The following is a 16,699-nucleotide window of genomic DNA, read 5'->3' on the forward strand; positions in this document are numbered from 1 at the left end:
CTTTGCTGACTTGGCAGGCGAAGTGGTGGAGTTTCTTGGCTTTGCCCGACAGGACTCCTTGAGGATGGATCCCCTTTGCAAGGAGTCGCTGGGATGCCAGGGTCAAGAGAAAAGGAGGACTCAGGCAGTGTCAGAAAGGCAGCACTTTCGGTCTTCGGGGTGGTCTCCGTTAGCAAGTCGTTACTCCGGCTGTGAATGTCCCTTGAAGGTGAAATTTGTGGACTGCGAAAAGGCCTGGCTGAAGAGGATAAGACCCTTGGGGACCTTGGATGCCTTTCGGTGACGAAGTAGGTGCAGGGTTTCAGGATTGCGCGGTGGACCAACTTTTGGTTATTCAGTGCTGCAGCCGCAGCACAGACCTCTGGAGACCTGGACTGGACCACTGGACTGGAATACAGACCTTCATTAAGGCAGGACCCTTGGGGTGTCTTTTTCGGTTTTTGGTGGCGGGAAAACCACTGGCGGACCTTCCACTGCACACAGTGAACTAGGATCTTCTACGGCAGGAAAAAGTGGTCAGATGTCGTGCCAGGGATGTCCCTTGAAATATGATTTGAGCAGGTGGAAATTTCGCAGGTCCAGTGTCAAGCAGCACTATGCCAGGGTACCCCCTCTTCTGCGTGATACGAAGTAAACCGGCTTCCAGCAGTTACGAGCACTCCTTCAGACCCAGGCGACAACTGGACTTCCTTAGATCAGGATGTCCAAGCACTCTTCTGGACTCACGAAAATCCTTTCTCTGGACGACAGGCCCACAGAACTGTCCAGTGTACTTCTAATGAAGAGCAGCAGGTGCACGATAGTCCCTCGTAGCTCGAACACAGCAGCTTTCAGATTTCGATGAAGACTAGCAGCAGCCGACTTCTTCCTCCAGCTGGGCTTCGGGAACAGCTTCTTCTTGCTTCAGCCTCTGAACAATTGGTGAGTGAGAGGTCCCTAGTTATACACATTGGTTCTCCATTCACTCAAGCTGAGCCAGGCTCAGCCAGCTAATCATACAAAAGTGCATTCATGCAGTCAGGCCATTCACCCAAACCAGACACCCACAACACAGAATGGGAGTTGACTTCAGACTTCATTCATACAGGTCCCACCACAAGGGTGTAACCACTCCAGTCAGTCTGACAGGAGGCAGCCCCAGAGCCATAAATGATCTTTCCACTCAACAGCCAGTCAGGGAGAAAGGGACATTCCCACATGCAATTTGGGTACGATCCCAGGTCCAGTGTTTAGAAGCTGTATGAGTGTGTATAACTCACCAATAATAAAACTGTGATCCTTTAAAACAGCAACTTCACTGGATTTCAGTAGAATCCTTATCACAGAGGTTTAGTGCCATTCAAAGCAATGGATTCATGTTGTAAAACTGACAGATGCTCTGTAGTTGAGGATCTAGTTTGGGTTCAATTATAAATCTATAGGTATCCTGCTACGGCATTTAATCAATAAAAACGTTCCTTTACCATTTATATATTTGTAAAAGGTACTTGTAAAAAGCAAACAGTTTGTATAATTTAAAATGCACTTACCAGGTGGTACAGTAAAACCAGGAGGCAACTGAATTGTGGCTTGTTGAGGAGGTCTTACAACGAGCGGTGGGGCCACGATTCTCTGAGCAGTACCCATTGAAGGCATAGGTGATGGCGACAGTGATGTGGTAGACATGACATGTGCAGCTGCTGTGCTCTGCTGCATGACCCCTGTCATTTGACCTGGCAGACCCAGGTTCTGCTGCATGGCACCAACAACAGATGATGGATGTCCCATCCCATAAAGGGGCGGTTTACTGGCCGGGTTTATAATAGCAGTGTTGGATGATAGGTGTGTAGCGCCAAGAGAATGGGGTGCCAAGCTGTTGGCAGGTGTCATCATTGGAAGGGACGTAGTGGGCTTACATAGCACAGCTCCTGTTCCCGGGTGGTGTACTATTGGTGATTTGGGCTCCTTGTGGGTTTCCAGCTTGCAGTGACTTATAGCTGAATTCTGGTGGTTTACAATGTGTGTTAATGACGTTGGTGTGGAAGTGTGCCTGCCACCGTCCGCATTCTGCATAAAGACCGGGTCAAATGAGCTGCAGTGACCATTTTGTGTAATAGCAGCTATGTGCGCAGGGCCAGAAAATCTCTGGAAAGGGACAGTCGATTGATTGGCACCACATAGCACATTGCCTTGTAGCAGACCTTGATGAGAGACAGACGTTGCCGGTTTCGCACTGCAGAGCACAGTTATATTTGAGCTGGTGCAGTTTACACTGCTACTTAAAGAGGCTGTGTTAGTCTCATTAGAAGGGTAAGTGAGAGGTGCGGGTCCGGGATTAGTTGACTGGCGGAAGTGACTATTCATCGCAGACTGCGTGGAGTTTATTGTCCCAGGAAGTATTGTGGTTGCAGGTGGGGTATTGGAGGAGGTAGAAATACCCATGAGAAGTGACGAAACCGAGACTGGAGAGCTCATCGATGTTGTGGCTGGTGCAGAATTTCTCATGGGTGACAAATTGACTAATGTGATATTGGAAGTCATCGCTTTTGTGGCTGTAGCACAAGGATTAATTGGTGCTATAGTGACAGGGGAACTCATAAGTGCTGCTGGTGCAGAGTGGCTGATAAGTGTTGTGACAGGAGGCGCTACATGTGGCGGCTGCTGCCTGCCCTTACTGTTTACATGCGCAGCAGCAGGCAGAGTGCTGACAGTTGAGAGCGGTAGACTCCGTCTACTGTCCACAATCGCTGTCCGTGCACTGTGCATTAAGCCGCCAGTCCTGTGCGGCTGCTGAGCACTGCTCAATACTCGGACTGCCCCAATGCCACCCCCGACTCCAGCAGACTCTTGCCAGGCCAATTGCGATTCCAGGGAACCCACTAAGTCGCTGAGGGCTTTTTCGTCCACTTCGGAGAAGAGCATCTCCTCCAGAGGATCAGTCGAGCCCGCCATCTTGCCTGTCTGAATCCTGCAAAGCTTTTGGAGCTTGTTTTTACTGCGCCTGCGATACTGCCCGGGGCATGATGGGAGTCAGGTGACGTAAGAGGATCCCTAGTTTATCAAATGAGACAGCAATGAAGGCGTTCGCGCGGTGACTCGAAATCGTAAACAGCAGCACGCTAGTTATCAAGTGCCCCTAGCAATGAATACATCCCTGGCAAGAGTAAATCCTTTACAACAGGGACCAGTCCCATTCAAAACAACATTATAGCTTGACAGACTCCTAACAACACAAAGGAATTCGATACTAACATTGCATTAATATAACGTGTTTTTTAATGAGTTTTATCATTTAATTGTACATGCTATGATTATAAGTATTGTTCTTTTATTACATCAACACTAGCAAACTTTCTAAAAGCAAAACAATAAACATTTTAAACAATGCTATAGTCCTTAAATCAGTAAGCAATCGCAGTTGCAAACTGTAAAGTTCCCCTGCCGGGATAGCAGGCGGGGATCGGGCTAGGCGGTGCATGTGGGCCTTCTAATGCGCTGCTGTATGCAAAGAAGACACAACACACCAGTTAAATGGCGCATCCCGAACTGCTGGGCTCCAGCAGGGCGGGTCCTGCACATGCAGGACATGAGGCGGATATAACATTCCTCCTTTATCCCAATTAATAAAACCTTAAAATAAACATTTGCTAATGCACTGGTCCCTGTGTTCATTGTCCAGTCCGTCCCAGGTACATGCTCCCCCCTTCACGTGAAAACTTAGATAGTCTTCTGGGTTCTTACCACTCATAGGGCCTCATTACGAGTATGGCGGTAGGGGGTTAACGACACCGGTAAGGATGCCGGTGCCTTTAACCCCCTACTGCCGCATTACAAGGTCCCTTTGCGGGTCCCACTAAGGCCGGCTGGTTTTACCAGCCGCTAAGGGACCAGGGAGCTAATAACGGCCCGCTATTCGCGGGCCCGTTATTAGCTCCCTCCCCATTTCATTGAGCCCTATGGGGGCTCAAATGGGAATGAGGAATGGTTTTCAGAAGGGGGACTTGTTTGTTTGTTTGTTTATATTGGGCACCAGACCCAAGGGTATTCGGGCGCGAAGGCAGAAAGAGGGTTGTTCAACTTAGGTTACATGTTACAAATAAACAGGGGTACAACTACGGTTACAATGCTGTAGACATGTAGTGTCAAAAAATCACAGAAGTATGTACAGTGAGTTTACAAGAATGCAGATGTGACAGATAAATAGAGCAGAGCAAATATACAAAATATACATGATATCCCAAATGACAGTAGGGCGAAGTTAGGCATTATGATCTTTTAGCCATTGGATCAGATTGGATCTGAATTGCTGGTAAGGGAGATCTTCCCTTAGAGCAGTTGGAAGGGAGTTCCACAGTTGTGCCGCTTTAACAGCGAAGCTACTCCCGCTAGATTTAGTAAGTTTGAATCTGGGTACTAACAAAAGGTTAGAGTTAGCTTTTCGTAAGGGGCGTGAATCTGTCTATAAGGTATTGCGGGGCTGCATGGTTGAGGCATTTGTGTGTAAGGGAGGCTGTTTTGAGGAGGATTTTGTCTTTAGTGGAAAACCAGTTGGTAGATCTCCTAAGGTCTGATATGTGGGCATTTTTAGGGAAGTTTAGGGCGTCTCTCAGGGCATTATTTTGAAGTGTCTGAATTTTGGAGGTGATGTATTTGTTACTGCCTATGTAGAGAGCGTTGCAGTAATCTAGTTTCAACAGGATTAATGTCCTTGCTAGAAGGACGCAATTATTAGGTGAAAGGAAGGGCTTGGCTGCTCTAGTTAGCTTGCAGGTGTAGGAGGTGGCTGAAGCTGTGGAATTCACTGGTTTACCAAAGGTAAGCGTGGAGTCTTTATAAAAACTGAGGGTTTTAACTACTTTGGCTACAGTAATGATTTTATTGTCAATTATGAAGGAGTCATAGTTGGGGCCCAGTTTTTTTATGTTGGAAGAAGTGCCTAGAATGAGGAGTTCAGTTTTGTCATCATTCAGGCATAGACCGTGGGCGGCCATCCATGCCTGGATGATGAGGTAGACTCTATTCACAAAGGCCAAATCTTTGTCATAATCTCCCATCAACGGGATGAGGATATGTGTATCGTCTGCATAGTTGGTGTAGGTGATACCAAGACGGTCTAGATCATCGAAAAGGGGCTTTGTGAAGATATTATAGAGGGTGGGAGATACGCAGGATCCTTGAGGTACGCCGCAAGTAATAGGTGCGGGGTCAGCAGCTGCTAGAGGAGAGAAGACTCGCATTGTCCTGTTATCTAAGAAAGACTGGATCCATGCAACTGCTTCCTGGGAGAAGCAGGCTGCCGTGACCAGATGATTGCATAGTATTGCATGGTCTACCAGATCGAATGCGGCAGAGAGGTCAAGGAGTAGTAAGAGTGAAGTCGTGCCTTTATCTCTTAGTGTGTCTATTTGTGCCTTAAGGTCTAGGAGTGCAGTCTCGGTGCCATGCTGTGGTCTGAAGCCGGACTGTCGGACTCCTAGGAGGTGGTTTAGTTCCAGGTGGTGCTGAATTTGTTGGTAAGCCACTTTGTCTAGGATTTTCAATAGGAATGGCACAATGGTTATGGGGCGGTAATTGGTTGGGATGGAGGGGTCCAAGGTTTGCTTTTTGAGGAGGGGGAGGACCCAGGAATGTTTCAGGTTGCTGGGTATGGTACCTGATGTGAAAGAGGCATTTATAAGTTTAGTAATGAAGGGTGAGAGTTTGCGGGCAGCGTCTTTTATGATTTGGGCTGGACATGGGTCGCCCTGGCAATTAGAGGGTTTGAGGATGACTTTCTCGACTTCTTTGGTGGAGACTTTGAGAAAGTAGAAGTGGGGGGGGTGTAACGCTCACCTGGTTCCCACGGAGGCGCGGCGTCGAAGGCGCAGAACTCTGAAGATGGACAGGAAGGGCCCCTCTATTCTGGCTTCCCTGGCTCGTTGGATACCCTCCAGTGTGTGAAAAGGGTGTATTACCAACTGTGGAACAATGATCAAGCCTCCCACTCCCTTCCAACCCTCCACGATACCTCCTCCACGATTCCCCGTGAAGCCTCACCTTAGGGTTTGGAAGGATGAGCTCTCTATCCTGCTTCTGATGCAGGGGCGCGTTGAAACCCAGTTACTTCACTGGATTGAGGAGAGTTCAGGTAAGCTTGACTGTTCAGGTAAGGCGCTGTAAAAGTTCTGTTCAAAAGTTCAAGCTTAATAATAATGTTCGTTGTCTAATTGCAGCAAGCGCTAATGCTTATGTCTTTTTCCCCTTAGGGGCCGGGGTTCGGAGTGCCGGAGATATGGCGCCGACCCGAAGTGAAACAGTTCTGGATGAGCGCTCAGGTAATGTCTTTGCATTCGCTCATTCAATGTCTTTGTCTTTTTTCCCCATAGGGGCCGGGGTCCGGAGATGCCAGGAAGCGGCAGGACCCGAAATGCAGTGGGAATAATCCAACAGGTAAGACTTAAAAGGAAACTGAGCTTTCCTAATTCCTTTTCTCCCTCTCACCTTTGTTCTTGTCTTTTTTCCTCTAGGCGCCGGGGCGTAGCTGAATCCGGAAGATCGCTGCTGAAGATGGAAGCGCCTTGCAAAGGTGAGTAAAATGCAGCGCTGCAGCGATCGAAACAAAATGCCTTTAAAATGATGTCTTCCTTTTCAGGGCCGTTGGAGAAATGACTCCGGGATGCAGATTTAGCAGGTAAGGGCTTTTCTTCTCCTATTCTCTTCCTTTCTCTCCTTGCAGGTGTTCCAGGGTGCTGGCAGGCGTGGCTGAAGTCAGGATGCAGGAGCTGACACGGTGAGCGTCCAGCTGCTAGGTGCAGAACAACGCGAAGCATGTGTGGCTGTTCGGGTGGGGTTTAAATAGCCTTGGAAGAAGTTCCTGGTATGTATCCTTCCACCAATCAGGTATGTATCCTTCCCCGACCACACCCGGGTGGTGAAGTAGTCCTACAGGTTAAGTAGTCCCATTCAGGCCTCAAGAGGGCCTGGATGAAGCAGCAAGGTCTGCATCAGGTAAGTGTGCACCCAAGCACTTAAACACATATCCTCTTCTATGAGCCTGGCGCCTAAGGCGCCAGGACTGGGGTCCGGTATGAGCCTGGCGCCTAAGGTGCCAGGACTGAGTCCAAAGGGCCCCGACTTGGGCCCGCTGAGACTTCCCTGGGGAAAATGATGTCTGCCTCTGGGGTTGCTGGGCCCGGCCTGGCTCCTTAGAGGTAGGCATCATGACAGTACCCCCCCTCAAGGCCCCTCCCAAGGTCTTTTCCTCCGGGGGTTTTGGTTTGTGCGGGAATCTTCGATGGAATCTTTGAATTAATCGTGGTGCGTGAACATAGTTACTGGGTTCCCAAGATCTTTCCTGAGGTCCATATCCTTTCCAATCAACAAGATAGAAGAGTTTCGACTTAACTATCTTGGAATCTAAAATGTCTTTCACTTCGAATTCTAATTCTCCATCAATTTGGACAGGGCCTGGGGGCTCAGACAGTCTGGTTCCAGGTTGTACTGGTTTTAGAAGAGATGCGTGAAAAACGGGATGAATCCGCATGTTGGATGGTAAATCGAGTTTAAAGGCCACTGGGTTGATAATAGCTTTGATGGGGTAAGGCCCAATGAATCTGGGATTAAAAGTTCGCTGACCCTTGAGGGGTAGATGTTTAGTTGCTAGCCATACCTGATTTCCTACTTGGTAAGGAGGAGTTTTACTTCGGTGCAAATCAGCGTTTTCTTTATACTTTTTCTTGGCTTGCTGTAAGTGGGTTGTAGCTTCTTTGAAGGCTTGGGTTATTGTGGAATGTAGGTGATTTACTGCAGGCATCTCCAGGGTCAGAGGTGGATCTAGGTCAGAGGTCCGAGGATGGTGACCATACAGGGTATAAAAAGGAGTCTGTCCGGTTCCAGAATGCACTGAATTGTTGTATGCATATTCTGCAATCCAAAGGATGTCCTTCCAATTCAACTCGGATTGGTGTAACATGCACCGCAGATATTGCTCGAGAGTCTGATTGGTTCTCTCGGTTTGTCCGTCGGTCTGGGGGTGGTGGCTGGTGGATAACCGCACGTCTATTTGTGCTAGTTGGCAACATTTCTTCCAAAAGTGGGAGATAAATTGACTTCCACGGTCTGATACTAATATGGAAGGGAAACCATGTAACCGCACTATATTTTCCATAAATTCCTTGGCCAAGGTGGAAGCTGACGGCAATCCTTTTAAAGGGATAAAATGGGCCATTTTGGAGAATAGATCCACTATTACGAGAATCGTGTTGTAACCACCACAAGGAGGCAGGTCAGTTATAAAGTCCATTGACAAGGTGTGCCAAGGTGCTGGTGGAATGTCCAAAGGTTGAAGTAGGCCGGCTGGCCTTTTCTTTTGACTCTTATTTTGGGCACAGATTCCGCAAGACAACACAAATGACTTTATGTCTTTTCTCCAAGAAGGCCACCAGAAGTGGCGTTTGATCTTTTCTTCTGTTTTCGCGATACCGGGGTGTCCTTCCATTAATGATTCATGATGACGGGTAATGACAAGTTCCTGCAATTCTTTACTTGGCAGAAATAACCGCTCTTGGAAGTAGGGTAAATCATCCTTAACGGTGTAGTGAGGACCCTTTTGACTCCATTCCAGTAAGGCAGAAGAGTCAAAAAGCTGTTTTACTTGAGCTTGGATGTCCTCAATGGTTTGCAATGAAGTCAAGCCCAGAATTCTTTGTTCCGGTATGATTGGCACAGGTTCTAAACTCGAATTGGGTTCTTCCATGCCTATCCGGGATAAGGCATCTGCTTTACCATTCTTGCAGCCAGGGCGATAGGTAATTACAAAAGCAAATTCCGCAAAGAATAAATCCCATCGGAGTTGTCGCGAAGATTGAGCTTTGGCCGTCTTTAAATACTGCAAATTTCTGTGGTCCGTAATTACGGTGATGGTGTGTCTTGCACCGAGAAGATAGTGACGCCAAGCCTTGAAAGCTGATTTAATAGCCAGTAGTTCTTTGTCGGTAATTGCGTAATTGAGTTCAGGTGGAGAGAATTTTCTGGACCAAAAGGCTACAGGGTGTAGTTGGTTAGTTTCTGGGTCTCTTTGCGACAGGACAGCTCCCATGGCCAAACTGGATGCATCGGTTTCCACGATGTAAGGGAGATCTGGGCGCGGGTGCTTCAATACAGGTGCAGAGGTGAATTTGGTTTTCAGGTCCTGAAAGGCTTGTTCAGCCTCAAGAGTCCATTCAAAGCGTTTATTTTTCTTTAGGAGAGCTGTGATGGGTTGAACAGTTCGAGAAAATTCCGGGATGAACCTTCGATAGAAATTGGCAAAGCCAAGCATGCTTTGCACTCCCTTCACAGAGCTAGGAGATGGCCATTTGAGAATGGCGTCCACTTTCCGCGAGTCCATTCGGATTCCTTGAGGTGTCAGGATGAATCCGAGAAACTCCACTTCTGTGGTATGAAAAACGCATTTTTCGAGCTTGGCAAATAATTTGTGCTGGCGCAATTTCTCAAGAACTGCCCTAACATGGTTTCTGTGATCAGATTCTGAGGAGGAATACACCAGGATGTCGTCAATATAAACGATGACACAAACATCGATAAGTTCCCGAAGAACATCATTCATGAAGTACTGAAAGGCGGCAGGTGCGTTGCACAAACCGAAGGGCATTACTTGATATTCGAAGAGCCCAAATTTGGTGCGGAATGCAGTCTTCCACTCGTCACCCTCTTTTATACGTACCAGGTGGTAAGCTCCTCGAAGATCTAGCTTGGTGTACATACGAGCATCTTTTACTTGGTCGATAAGCTCAGGTATCAGGGGCAAAGGGTAACGATTCTTAATGGTTATCTGATTTAGGGCGCGGTAGTCAATACAGGCCCTAAGGTCTCCTTCCTTTTTAGGTACGAAGAACAAAGCGGAAGAGACTGGTGACTTTGATGGGCGAATGAAACCATTGGCCAAGTATTGATCCAAATACTGGCGCAAATGCAGGTTCTCAGGTTCAGTAAGAGCATAAATCCTACTACAAGGTAGTTGTGCATTGGGTACCAAGTCGATTTGGCAATCGTAAGATCGATGGGGAGGTAAGGTGTTAGCCTGCTCTTTCTGAAAAACGTCTTGGAATTCTTGGTATTCAGATGGTAGCTGTACAGGGGTGGAAGTTACAGAGGCTAGACCCATAGCTGGATTCCTTGGGTAACAGGTTGGTTCACAATCGGGAAAAGTTATCTTCTTTGCTCGCCAGTCTATTCTCAGATTATGTGTTTCTAACCAAGGGATTCCAAGAAGTACTTGAAATTGTGGGGCCTTGATCACATCAAACATGATTGCTTCCCGATGTCCGTCCTGACCCACCAGAGTGATTTCAACTGTGGAATGCGTTACAGGCCCTGAGGCTATTTCGGTTCCATCAACTGTAGTAATTACATCTTGGGTTACTTTCGGCAGAGAGGAAGCTTAATCCTGGAAGCCAATTCACGGTCTATGTAATTTCCAATAGCTCCACTGTCTATGTATGCTTTTATAGCATGCAACTGCTGAGGCTGTTTTGGGTTCACAAGCACCATTGGCATGACAAAATGCGAGGTCAAAGAGTTTGTTTTCAAGCTCGGCAAGCTTGTCGGGCTAGATCGTTTCCCGAACCAGGTGTCAATAACTCGTTATCAGTGGCTCCAACCACCTTCTTGGGTGGTTTAACTGGACAACTTTGAAGAAAGTGACTGGAAGTTCCGCAATACAGACAAAGTTGCATTTGTCGCCTTCTCTCTCGTTCCTTCTGCGTTAATGGTCCTTTAACACTGCCAATTTGCATAGGTTCGGAAACGTCAGTACTCTTGGAGTTAACGTGGGTCTTGATAGGTACTCTGGTTTCATACTTGAGCCGATCTGCTTTTCTATTTTGAAGTCTGTGATCAAGTTGAACCACTAAGTCTATGTAGTCTGCGCAGGCCTGGGGTGGATCTACTATCTGAGCTATAACATCTTTAAGCTCTCCACGCAGGCCTCGATGAAATGTGATCCTTTTATTTTCAGAGTCTATTAAAGGTGGCAATATAGGACAAAGATCCTGATTACCTTGTCGTAAGGATAGCAGTTCGTTGTCAAGGGCCTGTCCCTGCGAGTGTCGAGCGAACAATCTTTCCATGCTGGCCTGGAAGCCCTGGAAATCCCGGAGAATGCGATCATCCTGATTTACCAATGGAATAGACCAATCGGCAGCACAGCCACTGAGGTAAGATAGTACAAAGGCTACTTTGGTCTGGTCATTGGGAAAGGCCCCGGGCCTGCATAAAAAGTGTAAACGGCATTGGTTCATAAAAACGGCATATTTCTTGGGATCCCCCGCAAAACGTTCCGGCGGGGCCAAAGGCATGTGTCCAGGTAGATTGATTTGTACCGGGTTATTCGAACCCATTGTTGTAGAAATATCTCCGGAAACAGGTAAAGGAGTGTGCTCTGCCTGGCCCTGCAATAACCTTTTGGCCAGATCATCAGTTCTTTCCTTGGATAGGATTAGTTCCCTTCTGAGAGCATTAGTCTCCTGGCGGGCTGAGTGCACTTCTGCCCGTAATTCCCCTAAAAGATGGGCCAGCTGATCTGTCTCGGAAGTCTCCATAGCCCCCAGGTGGGAAATTGTGGTAAGGCTTCGCGTTCTGTAACGCTCACCTGGTTCCCACGGAGGCGCGGCGTCGAAGGCGCAGAACTCTGAAGATGGACAGAAAGGGCCCCTCTATTCTGGCTTCCCTGGCTCGTTGGATACCCTCCTGTGCGTGAAAAGGGTGTATTACCAACTGTGGAACAATGCTCAAGCCTCCCACTCCCTTCCAACCCTCCACGATACCTCCTCCACGATTCCCCGTGAAGCCTCACCTTAGGGTTTGGAAGGATGAGCTCTCCATCCTGCTTCTGATGCAGGGGCGCGTTGAAACCCAGTTACTTCACTGGATTGAGGAGAGTTCAGGTAAGCTTGACTGTTCAGGTAAGGCGCTGTAAAAGTTCTGTTCAAAAGTTCAAGCTTAATAATAATGTTGGTTGTCTAATTGCAGCAAGCGCTAATGCTTATGTCTTTTTCCCCTTAGGGGCCGGGGTTCGGAGTGCCAGAGATATGGCGCCGACCCGAAGTGAAACAGTTCTGGATGAGCGCTCAGGTAATGTCTTTGCATTCGCTCATTCAATGGGCCTCATTCCGAGTATGGCGGTAAGGGATAGCGGCCACCGCTAACGAGAGCGGTGGCGGTAATCCCTTACCGCCATACTCCGAGTTCCCTTTGCGCCATGGTGGTTTTAACACCTGCTTTTAGCAGGTGTTAAATACCATGGCGCTAAGGGACCTTGATGTTAATTACGCCACCGTAATTTACGGTGGCGTAATTGACGCCTTCCCCACTCCCATTATGCCCTATGGGGCAAGAATGGGAATGGGGAAGGGTAAATGGGGATTGGGGAATTACCGCCCCGCCAACCTTGGAATGGGGCGGTAATTCCGCCATCCACCAAGGCGCTGCCGGTCCGGGTACGGCGTCAACCAAGGCGTTAATAGCGCCATTGGTTAGCGCCGTACTCGGAATGAGGCCCAATGTCTTTGTCTTTTTTCCCCATAGGGGCCGGGGTCCGGAGATGCCAGGAAGCGGCAGGACCCGAAATGCAGTGGGAATAATCCAACAGGTAAGACTTAAAAGGAAACTGAGCTTTCCTTATTCCTTTTCTCCCTCTCACCTTTGTTCTTGTCTTTTTTCCTCTAGGCGCCGGGGCTTAGCTGAATCCGGAAGATCGCTGCTGAAGATGGAAGCGCCTTGCAAAGGTGAGTAAAATGCAGCGCTGCAGCGATCGAAACGAAATGCCTTTAAAATGATGTCTTCCTTTTCAGGGCCGTTGGAGAAATGACTCCGGGATGCAGATTTAGCAGGTAAGGGCTTTTCTTCTCCTATTCTCTTCCTTTCTCCCCTTGCAGGTGTTCCAGGGTGCTGGCAGGCGTGGCTGAAGTCAGGATGCAGGAGCTGACACGGTGAGCGTCCAGCTGCTAGGTGCAGAAGCATGTGTGGCTGTTCGGGTGGGGTTTAAATAGCCTTGGAAGAAGTTCCTGGTATGTATCCTTCCACCAATCAGGTATGTATCCTTCCCCGACCACACCCGGGTGGTGAAGTAGTCCTACAGGTTAAGTAGTCCCATTCAGGCCTCAAGAGGGCCTGGATGAAGCAGCAAGGTCTGCATCAGGTAAGTGTGCACCCAAGCACTTAAACACATATCCTCTTCTATGAGCCTGGCGCCTAAGGCGCCAGGACTGGGGTCCGCTATGAGCCTGGCGCCTAAGGCGCCAGGACTGAGTCCAAAGGGCCCCGACTTGGGCCCGCTGACACTTCCCTGGGGAAAATGATGTCTGCCTCTGGGGTTGCTGGGCCCGGCCTGGCTCCTTAGAGGTAGGCATCATGACAGGGGGGTGTCCAGAGGTTTCAGAGTCGGCAATGGGTTAGTGGTAGCCTTGGAGTGGGGGCCTATGTTAACAGTGTTTAGGGCAGTTATGGACGTTTTGTTGTTGTTGATCTTCGCCTGAAGCATTGTTATTTTGTTGGCAAGGGCATTTTGTATGCCTGTGCACCAGTTCTTATCCTTGAGGCAGGAGGCAGGAGTCGGGAGCTTGGGTGGGGGATTCTACTTCCTTCAGGATGGCGAAACAATTCTTTTGTGTTGGATTTGGCTTGAGTGATACGGGTGTTGTAGGAGGTTTGTTTCGCTAAGATGATTTCTTTTTTGTAGAGGGTGGCTCATTTCTTCAGGTTGTTTTTTTTTTTGGTGTCTGAGGGGTCTGATCTCCAGGTTTTTTCGCGTAGGCATTTCTTTTGTCTGATGTCTTTCAGTAAGGGTGTGAACCAGGTATTTAGGTGTTGGCGGGGTTTGCTCTTCCTAATTTTCAGTGGTGCGATAGTGTCCAGAGAGGCGAGCATCACTTCATTGTATTTTTCTACCATGGAGGCTGGGTCAGACTGATCTGAAATGGAATTTAAGGTGGGGAGAATGAGGGGGATAAGATTTTCAGGGGTAATATTTTTTTTGTTTCTAGTTGGTGCAGTGGGGGCTAGGGTACTTTTGTTCATAGGTGTGGTGGCTTCTAAGGTAAAGGATACCATGTAGCGGTAGACCATAGCTGAGGCATTATAGAGTTGATAGTAGTTGGGCAGTTATGTTCGGCAATCCAATCGAGGGTCCTTCCTTTGATATGTGTGGGATCTGTGATCCTTTGGGAGAATCCTAGTTCCTCCAGGGTGTTGTTAATTTGTATGGCATTGGGGTCACGTGGGTCATTGAATCCAAGGTTGAAGTCGCCTAGGATGAGGCTTTGAGTGGAGTTTTTTAAATTGTCAGATAATAGGTTTGTGAGGTCTTCCTCAAAGGAGCCTATGGGGCCTGGTGGTCGATAAATCAGGTGGATAATGATGGTTTGATTGTTGGCAATGGTGAGGGATTTGCAGGAATTGGTTTTATGGGGTGAGGAGAGTGTTAGCGTTAGGTTGTTTTTGCCAATTATAGCCAGGCCGCCACCTCTAGACGTGGTGCCATCCATGCGTATAAGAGTGTAATTGTCTGGGATAGCTAACATAATGGCTGGTCCTGCTGCGGGATGGAGCCAGGATTCCGTGATGGCCAAGAAATCCAAGTTCTCATTTTGGATTGTGTCCGCTATTTTGGTGGCATGGGCTACCATAGAGCGGGCGTTTAATAAGGCGCCTTTTATTCCAGGTAGGGCGGGTTGGGCAGAAGGCGGTTGGGCTTTGTGTTGGCATTTAGGGGAGGAGGAATCTCTAAAGATTCGACTGTTGAGTTGTAGTCGGTGTTGGCCGGTGTTGGTTATGTGTAGTGGATTGTTGGTGGTAAGCAGGGTGTGCTTGTTGAGATTAGAGGCGGGTTGGGCATTGGGTAAAGGGTCATAAATTCTTGGAGTCTGGCGGGGAGTCTAAGGTTACGCTGTTGGAGGCTGCATGGTTTAATGGCCATGTTGGTTTGCTCCGGGGGTACCATGATGTAGCTGATTCTGTGGTTGAACTAGGTCCATGTTGTGAAGGGTGGTCATCAAATTGTGGCCAATGGTGGTCAAGTGGAGGATGGTTCTAAGTAGAACTGTGTAGAGTAGTGGTAGATACATAATAGTGGGCTAGTGTAGGTCGAGCAACCTAAGCGCACATTATTAAAACAGGCACGCTAGATGCAAGTTTGCAGGGTGCAGGAAGCAGGCAAGAAAAGGTGGGCTGGAGGCTAGTGGGCAGATACAGGCACTTGCAAGCCAGTTACTAAAATAGGCAGGGGTGAGTGTAATAGCAAGTACATATGCGATTGAGCGAAAGGGGTTCGCCTGGATTCAGAGTTCGCGTAAATGGTTAAGGATGCATGTGTAAGCAGATACGGTTGAGCACGGGGGGGTTCACCTAGATGCAGGATTCAGAATTCACGCTATGGCTAAGAATGCACGTGAAAGCAGATACAGTTGAGCATGGGGTTCACCTAGGTTTAGAGTTTACGCTAAGCTAGAGGAGGCATATGCAAACAGGGTTCACCTAGATTCAGAATTCAAATTAGGGTAAAAATACATGTGCAGACAGGGTTCACTTAGATTCAGAATTCACACTAGGGCTAGAAATGCATGTGCAAACAGGGTTCACCTAGATTCAGAATTCAAATTAGTACTAAAAATGCATGTGCACTTACTGGGTCCTCCAAGTTTGGAATGACCCGGTAAGTCCCCATTCCGACTACCCGGACCCGAGTTTGGAGGCAGCCAGGGTGCTATTAGCACCATGGCTGCCTCCAAATTCGTAATCAGGCCCATAGTCTCTCAGTTTCCCTGGAGCTCTCGGGCTGCCCTCAGGTTTGAACTACTGGGCCGCTGCCGAGGCATTGTCTCTGATTCTACTCCCCCTTCCGGCTCACCTTCAATTTGGGGATCCACCTCCCCGCCTTCCAACGGCTCACCTGTGTCACAGCCCTCTATCACGTCCTCCTCAGTCCTCTGCCTTGGGTTGTGCTGTGCATGTCTACTATCCTCGCGCTGCTGTCTCTACCCGTCTGCCCACATCTCTTCTGGAACCCTTTTGAACCAGGATGCGTTTCTGACGATGGTCTTGCTGTCACCATCGTTCCTTCAGTTCGGATTACTCTCCATGGTGTGTGGTCATAGCGCGTTTCTAGCTTTGGCTTTGTGGGGTTTCGTAGCACCAGTACCTGGTCACCCACCTTGTGCTTGGATTCTCTTGCATTTCTCCTGATGCTCATGTGTCGGTTTGCTGCTACCCGCTTAGCTTTTATGCGTTCGCTGTCGAGGTCATCCATACTCCTGTTCGGGTGATGTGGTATGGATGAATTTACCATAGTTCCATACATGAGGTCTGCAGGGGGCATGTTTGTGGAGCTGTGGGGAGTTACTCTGTGTTTCCGTAGAAATCGGTACAGGTCGACTCACCACAGGTTGTTTTGGTCTCTGGATATGCGTAAGACTTTGTTGATTGTCCTCATGAATCTCTCCACGTCCCTGTTTGCTTGCGGCCACCTGGGTGTGATGCGGTCATATTGGATGTGTATGTCATACATGTATCTCTTTAGCTCCATCTCCTGGAAGGGTGGTCCATTGTCGCTCCTGATGTACTTCAGCAGTCCCTGTGTGGTAAAACATTTTTCGAGTGCTGGGATCACAGTTTCTGCCACTGTTGATGATATTATCTCCACCTCCAGGTAGCGTGATTAGTCATCTATAGCCACCAGCAGGTATGT

General features: G+C 48.4%; 1 protein-coding gene across 3 annotated transcripts in view; it reads right to left on the reverse strand.

Moving 5' to 3' along the window:
• The window catches only part of LOC138527959 (transcription initiation factor TFIID subunit 4-like), a 3,082,360-nt gene extending 3,079,393 nt beyond the window's left edge, over positions 1 to 2,967 (reverse strand). For 2 of the 3 annotated variants that reach the window (XM_069639368.1, XM_069639358.1), the window contains exon 1: positions 1,530 to 2,967. In XM_069639368.1, coding sequence (XP_069495469.1) covers positions 1,530 to 2,931 — 1,402 coding nt within the window. In that variant the 5' untranslated portion in view covers positions 2,932 to 2,967. The remainder of the gene's footprint in view (positions 1 to 1,529) is intronic. The other variant, XM_069639375.1, reaches the window with a different exon arrangement.
• Between the last annotated feature and the right edge of the window lie 13,732 nt (positions 2,968 to 16,699).

This window comes from Ambystoma mexicanum, chromosome 1q, assembly GCF_040938575.1.
Source record: "Ambystoma mexicanum isolate Mex_15411 chromosome 1q, UKY_AmexF1_1, whole genome shotgun sequence".
NCBI classification, from domain to species: Eukaryota; Metazoa; Chordata; class Amphibia; order Caudata; family Ambystomatidae; genus Ambystoma; species Ambystoma mexicanum.